At 39.0% G+C, this 12,964-nt stretch overlaps 1 protein-coding gene across 2 annotated transcripts in view; it reads left to right on the forward strand.

Moving 5' to 3' along the window:
- NSUN2 (NOP2/Sun RNA methyltransferase 2) overlaps nucleotides 1–12,964 on the forward strand; it is a 49,071-nt gene that overhangs the window by 11,230 nt on the left and 24,877 nt on the right. For both annotated transcript variants that reach the window (XM_073332404.1, XM_073332405.1), the window contains exons 8-10: nucleotides 3,318–3,392; nucleotides 5,215–5,345; nucleotides 7,362–7,435. In XM_073332404.1, coding sequence (XP_073188505.1) covers nucleotides 3,318–3,392; nucleotides 5,215–5,345; nucleotides 7,362–7,435 — 280 coding nt within the window. The remainder of the gene's footprint in view (nucleotides 1–3,317; nucleotides 3,393–5,214; nucleotides 5,346–7,361; nucleotides 7,436–12,964) is intronic.

A 12,964-nucleotide genomic window follows, 5' to 3' on the forward strand; every position in this document is an offset into this window, starting at 1 on the left:
ATGCACTAATCTTAATTTCTTTCATTTGAAACAAGTTGAACAAGCATAGTTGTTTGTACTTCTTTCAGGGCTTAAAAGTGCAGTTCTGTTCTGAAAAGCGACTCTCTCAAAAAATGGCGTTGTAGGATTCCTAGTTATTGTCTCAATCACTTCCATATCAAATCTACCTAATTTACAAGTAAAACCTCTTCACCCCCACCCCCGTTACCCCCAACTGTTTGGAAATTTAGCTTGGAATCTGAAAGTCAGAATTCTTCCTAGTTCATCACCAAGAAAAAAGAAAGTTAAGGGAAACGTAAATGGAATTCAAAGGGATGCAGTCAGGAAAAATACATAAATTATTTTCCCTCTATTGCTATCATCTTTGCCTACTAAAAGGAATTTTTTTAAATAATTCAGCGTAGTTGCCCTTGTTTACTTTTTGCACTTCTTGGATAATGAAAATCAGTAAAGTCATTTTCATTTGTTTATGATCACTAATTTCAGGTTCCTAGTGCTGCAGTGTTTCTTTCAAATACTGCAAGGGTATGTTTTTAAGACTCTGAAAAAATCTGGAAACATTTTTATTTTTTGTAGATTTTCTAAAAGCTTGCTTTTTTAAACAAAATGTAAATTTTTGCACAAACGTAAGTTAATGTGCATTTAAGTATTCTGTTGGTAATGCATGAGCCAGAGTAGAATCTAGATAGTTCTTTCAGAGCTGGGTTGGTACTTGAAGAGTACATTGGATTTAAAAGTAAAAATTAGTTTAATGAGTAATGTGAACAGATATGACTCTGAATACCTTGAGTTAGAAGGTGCCGTTTTCACTGATTTTTTTTTTCTTCAGAGAAGTATTCTTTAATCATCTGTGAGTAGGATCACTCCTGCCTGCTATGTCAGCACCCTCTCCCACTGGAAGATTCCAAATGCTTGGTCAGAGGGAAAGATGAGACTTGTCGTCATTTAGCTACTTTTGTATTATTAAATCAATTGATAGTTAATTGGATTGGAAGCTAAAAACTGAGGGAGAATTCCTATTCTGTGACTGAACAATCTTCTGTATGTATTTTTTGTTAGTTCCATGTTTTTTGGAATTTTATTGTCCCTGTTACACCCCTTTGATCATCTCTTCCCCTTGCTCCCTTCCCCTTTTGTCTTCTTTCCGGTGTCCTCTTAGTTGTTCTGTAGGCACTCAAGCCATTTTTCCTTTAAAGTTATGTTCACGCTCTTATTTTTGCTGCTGATGCACATTGAAGAGTAAGGATTTATTTGTGCTGGTTATGGGTGGTGGGCGGGTAAACTGCTCATCCCACTTAGTGAATGGAGAATGAGACAAATGAGTGGCTTCAAGCCCCACCACATTCAGCACTGTGTGAGAGAGGGGTATAGAAAAAAAGTCTGGCCTGCTGAACAGGCCCTCAGTGCAGTTCTTTAACCAATTAGTGTCAGTGGCTAACTGGCCATAGCTTAGAGCCTTCCTGTGTAGCGCTGACTCTAATTGACTGCTTGGGAAGGAGAAAAGTTGCAGGAGCAGCTTCAATTTAAAGCTCTCCTCATCTAAAAATGAATTTGAAAAAAATCAATCTGTCACTACAAAAGCAGCTTTTTATGTGCCCTTATCCTGTATCATATTTTAATGAACATTCACATTTTTATTATTGTGCATTTTTAAATTAAAAAAAAAAACACTTTTTTTTTTTTTTTAGTCTGGAAAGAAGTCCTTTAGTATGAATAGCCGCATCTTAAAGCTTTTAAAGCAACTTGTGTACTTTGGTTCTATTGTAAAAAGCTGGGGCAGGAGGGGAGGCAGGGCGGTGTAGACCCCATATGTAGTGGCCTAGATGTTTCTATTGAGAGTATCAACAAAAATAACAGATGAGATGTTGTTTCTTATTGTGTGGATTATTGTCCACTGTAACTGGGATGGAGACTACTATTTTCACATCACCATCTGCTGTATGATTTGTTCTCACTTTTGGTTACAAGGAATCTACCATGACTCTTGATAAACTGTTCCAGTGGTGAATTACCCTCACAGTGAAAAATGTGCACCTTATTTCCAGTGCAGTGTTTGACATTACCAGCTTCCTGAACCGTCCAACCAGCCATTTTGTATGAGTAAACCAAGTCACTTTCATATACTTACTTTACTTTCTCTTTAACTTTTAACTTCATTATACATCTTCAAAATGGAATTCTTTTAGTGACGAGAGTACTTGTCGTGAAGAAGCATTTGTCAAGAATTTACTTGAGCCCAGTGATATAGCAATATGAAGTTCCAACTGTTGTAAATTATGTCACATTTTTGTTAAATCTCAATGCATAGTCTGAAATAAGTTAATTTAAGCAAAAATATTAACTCTTTGAAAAGCTCTCATGTTTTATATTAAAATAAGGAGTGAAATCCTAGCATCATTGAAGTCAATGGGAGTTTTTTAATTTATTACTTGGGGCTGGGATTTTATATGTTAGGTCTGTGAAATTAACTTCAGTGGGTGCATTACAAGGTTTTGTTGCCTATTGGACTTTCTTGATTGATTCTCAGCTGGTAAAACTAGTCTGGTGCTGGAAATCCACTCAGAGTAGAGATGGGTTGCATAGTTTCTGAGACTTTGGATCTAAATAGTTGGATTAAGATGGAAGATCTAGTTTGCCCTAACTTAGAGGTAGGAGTCTGAGCGCTGCTCTTGGGTCTGGTAGGTTACAAGGAATGTGTTGAAGTGAGTAACTGGGGTAAGATAACCAGCAGCATATGCATCAAATTAGATAGTAAATTTTTTAGTTCAGGATTGGTATTCCTACATGTGTTCAGTGCCTAGCAAAAATGGGGTTGTAATACTGACTGGGCACTATTGCAATAATAGTGAAGAAAGTACTTGTTTAGTGATGTATTTTTTTTATTTTGCTTTATCATGTTTTGATTATTAACTTTGAAAACTTAATTTGTTTTCAAAGAAATTATTTTTTTGCCTGTAAATAGTTGTTCCACAATTTTCTTATCTTGTGACTGCCTTTAATCCCTAAAGAAATAATTAGAAAAGGGGGAAATCTATGTCTAACTTGATTGCTGTTCCAGTTTTTAGTGGGAATTCCAGGTAATAACTGAGACAGATTATTGTTCCGTTGTCTCACGGTTGGCTAATATTAGAGTCTGAGACAAGATCTGCTCGAGGTTTAGCATGCTCTTAAGATGAATCCCCTGGGGTTAGAATCAAAATGGATTGTCGCCTCATGGGTTAAACCACCATTTTTGTATTTACTTATTTTTCAGCATAGAGTTAAATGTAGATCATAAATCTTTTATTTGTGAATTAACATATAAACTTCTGTTGCAGTGGAGATGGAACCATGAGAAAAAACATAGATGTGTGGAAAAAATGGACAACACAAAATAGCTTACAGCTACATGGGTAAAAGTGCATATTCTAATTCCTGTATATATTTGCAGAAAATGTCATAAGTGTTACAGTTTTACAAATAGAAATTATGAAGTGTTGCCACCTTTCCCTTCCCCAACAAACCGCTAATTTCCTTGTACTTTCTTCTGAGAAGGGGATAATCTTCCGAATGTGGGATCAGTCTACATTAAAGATAGGGTAGCATCACTATTGTTTTTGGTTTTTATGAATACCAAAATAACTGGAGCCCTTCCAAATTCACAGCCATGAAAAACACATAGTGAACTGTGAAATCTGATCTCCCCTGTGATATCTATTATAGGGGAGGGGCAGGGCTGGGGGTGCCCCAGTGGGGGATTCCTACTGTGCACTGGACTCCAGCTGCTAGTCCTGGTGGGGCTAGGCAGGGATGGGACTTCCTCTTCCCCTGCAGGGGCCATTCTGGGGCTGGATCAAATCCCCAGGAACTTCCCCCTGCTGCAGGAAACTCCATGGTTATGCTGGGCTCTGAAGGCAACATTCCTGCCAGCAGCAACACAGAAGTAAGGGTGGCAATCCTGCAACTCCCCACCCCCATCCACACACATGCAATAGCTTTGCAACACCCTACACTCCCCTTTTGGGTCATGACCGCCACATTTACAACGCCATGAAATTTCAGATGTAAACATCTGAAACTGAAATTGACTTTTAAAACTCTTATGACTGAAATTGACCAAAATGAATTGGTAGGGCCCCACAAATAATGCAAAGGCAGGGAATCCATTGGAAGTGAGTTGTTAGCAGTGGGGGGCACAGTAATGGCAGTGAGCCAACTAGTTGGATAGGAGGCGAATGGCAGGAGCTGCAGGGAAGACCGTTTAAGCCTAAAATGGCAGTGTCCACTTTGTATACCAAAAGTCTAATGTAAAATAAAATACAAATATTGTTGAAATCCCTGTATTGTTATCTCTGATAAATATGAATAAAAGATTGGTCCTGACCTTGTTTTACAAATAAACAGCTTGGGTTCTTGGCTATTGTAATGCATCAAACATGGCTGTTAATTTAACACTGTAGTTTGGTGGTAGAGGGTTTATGTGAATTCTGGAATTAAGCATATTTTTGTAAATTTGATTTTTTTTAAAGAAAAATGAGATTTCTAAAATCTTATTTTAAAACCTAAAATTATTTAATTTTACTAACTTCTCAATTTAGATATGGTTTGATATGTAAATATTGTACTAACTTTCTGTTGTACAGATTTATATATGCTGCTTTTCAACACTACAAATTATTGCAATCCATAGAAATTTTTTTATAAGGTTTTTGGGAAATAGCTTAATTGACTAAGTTCTTTAAAATTTAACAGTGTTTTGTATACCTAAGAAAGTGTATTTGAAACAGTAGTATTCTAGTAGTTGAAATAAATTAGTTGACGGGGTTTATTTTAGGGGCAGGGTTGTATTGTGGATGCACATCCCCATCCAGGATATTGTATTGCGTGATATGTGTCTTTCTGGTACAACACTAACTGTTGTGCTGGCCGTGCTTCTCATTCTGTTGATTTTAATGCTAGAATTCCTGGTCCAGAGAGGGATAGTGGCCAAGATAGGTTGCCTGCATTCAGATACTATGGTAATGGACACATTCAATAGAGGCGTGAGGAAATTAAGCTCTGTGTTTAAATGTTGTGTGTCCTGTTTTAATGCCTAATTTAATATAGCTAGAATGTCTGTAATGAAGTTTTCCCTGAGGTTTCAAGTAAGCGTCACCTGTAACAGGGTGCTTTGTACAAGGGATAATGGGAGTCTTGCTGGTCCCTGAATCGTTTAGACAAACGCTTTTCTTTTAGATTGCAGTTAAGGATTGCAACCCGTGGTGTAGAACAACTGGCGGAAGGAGGTAGGATGGTCTATTCTACATGTTCTTTGAATCCTGTTGAAAATGAAGCTGTGATTGCATCCCTGCTGGAAAAAAGTGAAGGTGAGAAAATGAGTTATCTTGGCTGAATATTTACTGAACAATACATTAAAATCTTACTGATTCACAGTAACGGGAGATATGCAGATTAGAATGCCGGGGATGAGTGCAGTATAGATGAGAAACTCCCAGTGTGTGAATGGGAGGGAAGCTGCCTAATTTTCTCCTCTTACATCAACAGTTGTAATAAAAGTTCTCTAGACCAAATAAGGTCTCCTGCAACATCCTATCAGCACCAATAGCGTAGCTGGGGGCGCCCCGCTCCCCCACCGAGCAGAAGTGGCGCCGTTTTAATTCTTTGGCGCCTTTTAAATTTTTACTCACCCGGCGGCACTCTGGGTTTTCAGTAGCACTTCGGCGTCGGGTCCTTCACTCGCTTTGGTCTTCGGCGGTATTGTGGTGGCAGGGAGGTCCTTCAGCGCCAAAGACTGGAGCGAGTGAAGGACCCGACGCCGAAGGGCTGCTGAAGACCCGGAGCGCCGCCGGGTAAGTACTAGCGGGTGGCGCCTTTTTTTTAATCTCCGCTCCCCCTGTTTTTTCCACCTGGCTACGCCACTGATCAGCACTGGTAGATTTTATAGCTGTAACTGTTGGATCTTAAACAGTTCTGTAAATGATGTACCAAAGACTCATTTAGACTCAGCTGTGTTGCCTTGGTAGCATCAACAGGAGTAAAAAGTAGTTAAACCTTTATTTTTGTCACTGTAGCAAGCACATATGGAGCACAACTGTTAAGTAAGAATGTGCCATTTTATGGGAGGAGGATCAGATGCAGCAGTATTTGGTAGTAAGTAGCCTAGGCCTGTTTGAGGGATGTTACCAAATATCAGGGAATGACACTAGCTCATGGGCAACTGTGTTCTAGTGCCTTCCGCCTGGGGACTGAGAGTTATGAGGCCTGGGTTCTGTTCTTGAGTCTGCTGACATCCTTTGTGTCCTTGACTAAATCACTTAACATCTTTGGTTTTTATCCCACATCAGTTTCATGCCATCTGTAAGGTATTTCTAGACTTTCACATGAAGATTTTTATAAGCTATATTATTATCCACACTAGACCCACCCCAAGCAAACATTTCTTTTCTGACTGAATCAGCAAACTGCATACTTACAAATTATTTCCAGTGGTTTTGAATGTCTGTCTTTACTGAAGCTCAAATCAAGGAGTTTTACTGTACATGGAGTCCTTCTAATATTTGTGACTAACTTCCAATTGAGACAGCTTTGAAAAATGACATCCCAGGCCAATTTGGTGGGTTTACAATTATGTTTTTCTATTTTAAGATTTTCACCTTTTTATTATTGGGTGGAATACCTGTGCAAATAAAAGACGTGACCGCTTGGTTGACAAAGGGGAGTGAATTGACAAAATACTATAAAATGCATAAAGCAAGTAAACTGAAAATCAGTAAAGAAAAAGACCTTTCTCTGTTCTTTCATTTATAGCAATCCTGAGTTACAGACATTTATTAATAATAAAAAAAAAACCAGTAGTGTGTGGCTTTTTTTTTTTAATGGGTGATGATTCAAGTACACTTAAAAGAATCATAGAAAATGTAATTTTGTTCATGTTCAGAGCATCTTGAAGCATTTTACCAAGTAATGAGTTAAATACTAGAAATAGTGTTTTGCTGAGGGACTGTTAGATTGAAAGTCTGATGCCTCATAACCTATCAGGGTTGGAAATGGGCATTTTATCGAATTATAAAGTCATTTTCGACAGCCAGTGTTGTGTAGCATTGTCTTTTTATCCTTTACTTTTATCTGTTGTCAAACTTCTTTAAAATTCTTATTGGATTTTTAAAAATCTGTTCATAATGATGTGTAATTTCGTATCTTCTTTGTTACCTTGAAGTACAAAATGTATTTCAAAATAAATCTCTCTATCTTACCCAACATGGTGTATAATTTTATAGAAAATCATGTTTTGAAAGGTTACATAGAAGTACACCTCTAAACAATTTCCCTGAAGTTTATGTTTTCAAAAATACTTATTTGCTTTTGCGTATTTGGCTTTCTAGGTGCCTTAGAACTTGCTGATGTCTTTTCTGAGTTGCCAGGCTTGAAGTGGATGCGAGGGATTACACAATGGAAGGTACTCAGAAGATATTTCTGTAAAGATATATACCATAGTCCCAGTCTTGATGCATGCTTTGTTATCTGCACAATTTAGGGCTCTCAGCCCCCACCCTCTCTTTTTGGGTACTTAGGAAGTAAGGGACACAACTTTAGCCCTCCAAGTGTAAAGGTGGGCTCCGGGCTCTACTCCTCCTTGGACTCAGGTCTAACACCCATCCCCAGTGGACTCAGGGCTCTGCAGGGCCTTTTAGCAGGGAAAGAGTCTTACACAGTAATATCCTTAATTTCTATTTGTTAACAATTACCAAAACAGAATAAACACACTAAGCATTACAGTGCTCACCACACCCAATAAGGCAGATGAACTTTTCTCGATTGCCAGTCAAGATTAGATCGTCCGGGGCTCTAAGGGGCTCTAGTTTCTGCATGGTGTGGTCAGCAGATTGTTGAGGTCTGACAGCTCTGAACTTGGGCTGTGTCCTAGAGTTAGGTTCCAAAGAACTTCCCTTTGGACCCCAGTGTATATAGTTAAAACTACCTAGCTATACCTTAACCAATAATTTTAAACTAAAGTACTACAAAACAGTGTTTTTCACCAATCCTAGCCCATAATGAAACAATTCTTTAACCAATCCTAGCACATTACAAAATAATTCTTGAACCAATTAGACCCCACCACCTTAGTTCATTTAAAACTTGTGAATTTAGTTATTCAACAGACAGAAACAATTAAAGAATCGGACAGAGACCAAACAGATAAACAGTAGAGAAGTAGGGACCATAAAGGACAAACAATAGAGAAGTATAGATTTCACAATCACAGCTGTTGATAAGTGGTTCCTTGCCAAACAGAATATCAAACAAAGTTTTCTTTGAACATCTTATACTCTGTTTCTTTATCTGGAGATGGTGAGTACTATTAGGACAGGAGTGCCTGCCTAACAGCCCGGTATTACATTGTTTTGATGCAATTTAGATGGAACGGGAGAATGTGACTCTGAGTCTTAGCTCATATCTGCTGTTTCTCACTCTTGCTGCTGCTTTTACTGCAGAAAAAGGCCTCAGACCTTACAGCTTTGGGTAACTCAAAGAGCTCTAAAATTGAGGTATTAGCCTAAGCTAATAAAACTGGAAGAAGTTAAATGATATCAATAAATATGACACCAAGGTTTTTAATCCTCCCCAGCTAGAGTACACTCTACACATTTTTGAGGCTCCACTAATACAGTCTCCCGGGGGAGAAAAAATCGCTGTCATGTTTCTTAATTTACTTCACCATTTCAGGCAATTCTATCTCCCATTTTGTTGATAATGCTGTCAGATCCACTTTAAATTGTCTCTTACCTTTAGGCATGAAAAGTTATAATCTGTCAAAAGAGGAAGCCACCTGGCTTCTTTCCCATCCCTTTTTATCCAGCCAGTTATCTATCCCTGAGGTTCTGTAGCTGAGCTGGATGCTTGGGAAAAAGGGTCAAGAAGTGGACAGGTCCTTCAGACTTATTGAAATACAGGGAGTCCTCGATTTTCGACTTATGATGTTTCTGAATTGACACCCTGATTCGACTTCAAATTTACGACGCTCAGTCCTGCAATGGAGTGGATTGCGGTTTCGATGTTTCGACTTACAACGCAATCTTCAGGAACCAATTGTATCATAAGTCCGAGGATTGCCTGTATTCTTTCAGCAGAAACCGACCTTAGAAGGTTGCTTTAAGTTTCCTACTCCTTCTGACACTGAAGGCTGAACCTTAAAATGTGTACCCATGTTGTAAATGCAAAATGTGTAATGGCATATGCAATTTGGAATCTTGTGTTTTGCATTTACAATTTAATTTACACTTTTCGAAGCTTCACCATGAAATAGAATCTGTCTGCAGAGTCATTAGCAAAATAGACCTGCCTGCAAGTAGAGGTGAAGCTAAAAGAAAGGAAAACAGAGGTAACTTAGGATGCCAAACTTATAAAACAAATCTTGCTTCAGAGGATCCTGGCAGATTAAATGTATTTACAGATAGAATGGTGGTTGGGGAGCGTGATTCCAGTTGTTTTAGGCTGCATCTCCAGCTTGACCATAAATGGAAAGGGGTTCAAGTAGCATCCATAGTTGTACGCAAATAGCAAAGCACAAAGTGAAAAGATTTTGCTTTCCCTTGACTGGGATTCATACTTTACTTTTTAAATAAGCAAAAAGATAGGGTTTACACACACACTGCTGCAGTCAGACACAAAATATCCAGAAAGAATGTTAACTGATGTACTGCATTTCTGTGAATGTTTATGCTAAAAGTTGATCTCGGGATAGAAATCTTCTCCATAACATTAAGATGTATATTCAAAATAATGCATAAATACTATGTAGAGAAATACTGGCAGATTTACTTGTCCTGAACCTATGTCATCTACTTGAGAATGTACATTAAGCCTTATTTTAGTGCATTTGTGGATGTGAAAACAGCAGTAAAGATTAAGTGCAAGACTCATTTTAAATTCCTGGTTTTCACTGCACATAATTTTCTCAAATAAATCTTTACCACTGAAACTTTTAATGCTCAGGTCTGTCCAAAGGTTTAACTAGCTTCCTTTAAAACTACAGTCTTTATGGCAGCTTTTAAGTTAGCTGATCATTATGTAGGGGGAGGAAAACATATCTTATTCAAAAATGCCCATTACAATTCCAACACACCAATATGGATGGAACTCTCTCAGGTCAAAATTGTGAGGTTCAGCAGAGGTCACCTTATGCTTTTTCTGCTGAGGTGTGTAGGCTTTCCTTGGTATTTCCATGGCTGTTTCCTTTCTGACTGTATGTCAGAACATCCTGCTGAAGGAGACCTGATAATGTCCATGGGATGTGTACCAGAGAATGAGAAACTGTTGTGATGTATGTTTTCATAGATTTTAAGGGTAGAATGGACCAATAGATCAATCCAGTCTGACTACCTGTATAACACTTACCATAGAATTTCACCAAATTACCCCAGCATTGAGTCCAGTAATTTGTATAAAGTACATCTTCAAGAAAAGCAGGTTTTGAACAAGGCTAATTAAAAAATGGCTGAATTTTAGAAGTTGAAACTTCATGTGCTAGTCTTGACAATTCGTAAAATATTAGTGACTGAAATTTAGTACAAAACCCCTTCATTATCGAATTGTATGTGATGACAGAGTAACATAAAACTGTAAATATTGTGTGAGCAGTTGTGGTTTCATGCTGTTGTTTCATTGGAGTTCCACAACTATGTAGTTTTGATATTATCCAAATGTGAGAGTATGCAGTTAATTCAGCAGAATAGAGCTACTCCTTTTTTGTCTTAAATAGGATGACCCGATGTCCCGATTTTATAGGGACAGTCCTGATTTTTGGTTCTTTTTTTTTATATAGGCTCCTATTGCCCCCCATCCCCTGTCCTGATTTTTCACACTTGTTGTCTGGTCACCCTTCTTAAACATATATTAATGTGATAAGAAAGATTAAATTAATCGTACAAGTCAGGAAAATGTTACCATTCTTACAGAAATGTTGACTTGATATCCTTGTCCATTTGTAATGATTGTTTTTTCTTGGTAAATGTATCCCATACAAATATACTCAGACTAATATTGCCAAGTTAAGGTTCCTACAGGAATTTTGAATTTCCCGCCTTTTTTGGTGTGGTTAGTTTTTCAACCTGCATTATTTCTTTATGTTCCATCTATATTAACAAGTAAATTAACCTCAAACTTTATTCCTAAATGGACAACTGGCACTAGTAATCTTGATACAGCAGATTTTAGTTGTTACACAGGGTTGCCAACTTTCTAATTCCAGAAAACCGAACACCACTGCCCCGCCTCTGCTCACTCCATTCCCCCCTCCCTCTGTCACTTGATCTTCCCCACCCTCTCTTGCTCATTTTCACTGCAAGGCCAAACAGGCATATTTATTGTTTTGACCCATGTATTCAGGGTTTATTTGTTACATGACGCTAGAGCTGGCAGCCAAATAGTCATAAAGGGTAATTTTTTAAAAAAACGAAATTTCACAAAGGTTTTCATGATTCTTTCCCTCCCCTCTTTCCATTTTTCGTAACTAGCTCTGTTTTTTGTTCACTAAAGTTATTTTAATTTTATGTATGGAATTAGGACCACACATTATCACAGCTACAATGGGTCCATTAAAGACCCACTCCTGAAGCCCAAATACAACCACAGAAATGCACACCTGTCCAGATACCTATATAAATAAATCTGTAGAAACTGATACCCACATCTACATGCAGATACACACTTGTGTTCATGTGTACACATCTAGCATGCACTAACACATATACTTCCACATTATTTAATATTACAATTGTTTAGTGCCTAGAGACCCCAACTAAGATCAGGGCTCCAGGGTGGTAGGTGCTGGACATACACATAAAAAGAGAGAATCTGCAACAAAGAGTTCATAAAGTAACTAGACAAAGGTGGGGAGAAACATATGATACATTGGCTCTTCTGCAATTACTAGTCAACAACAACTAGTCAACAACAGGGATTGGTCCTGCTTTGATTAGGGGGTTGGACTAGATGACCTCCTGAGGTCCCTTCCAACTCTGATATTCTATGATTCTGTGATTAACTTTTTTTAAGAAATAATACTTCTTTTTTTTTTTTTTTAAGAGTTCCCTTCTCTTTTAAAAACTTGGTATGAAATGAATACACATTTTATGTCATCAATTTTTTTTGCACAAGACAGCAAAAGGAATAAAAGTCAGAGTTAGGCTGCAAATTTTATTCACACAGGTATATACACATGTGGCAATACACACAGCCCCCTATACAAAGACTCACAGTCTCTTACACACATACAGTGCATGTGTATTAATAAGACACACACTTGCCTACACAGAGACACTTTTCCATACACTTTTCCAGGGGCTACCTAAATCACCCAACCGGGAAGAGAGGAAGGTGGGCTGGAGGGGAAAAGATGGGGGTGGGGTGTGGGTGGAGGAGAGAGGATGGGGAGGGAAAGAGGCTAAGGATGAGAGCAGGGTAGGAGTAAGAGGGGGCAGTAAAGGAGAGAGGAGATGTGTTGGGGGTATGTGGGGTGGATGGCAATGCAGGGGGAGGCAGAAGGTTATGGGTGCATGAGGAGGTGGGGGGCACAGGGGTGTATAGGGACATAATGGGAGTGGAGCAGTGTATGGACGTGAATGGGATACAGGGCTGTGGGGGGTGAAGGACATGGAGGTGGAGAGGATGGGTGGGAGAGCGCTGTATGGGATACAGGGCTGGGATGGGTAGGTGTGCGGGGGCAGGACAAGATGGGATGGGGAGGGATGCTGTGAGGGAGGCGGAGGTTGGGATGCAATGACGGGGTGATGGGGGTGCAGGGGAGTTGAGACAGGGAAGGATGCAGTGGTGGGGAATGGGGGTGCAGGGGGGTTAGAATGGGGAGGGATGCAGCCGCATTCCCAGCACTCAGACAGGGATACACATACTCCTGGGTGCTGGCAATGGGCAGACAGAGAGACTCATTGCGGTTCGCCACAGGCCCCGCACTGCAGCTCAAGCCCAG

Source organism: Lepidochelys kempii, chromosome 2, assembly GCF_965140265.1.
Source record: "Lepidochelys kempii isolate rLepKem1 chromosome 2, rLepKem1.hap2, whole genome shotgun sequence".
NCBI lineage: Eukaryota > Metazoa > Chordata > Testudines > Cheloniidae > Lepidochelys > Lepidochelys kempii.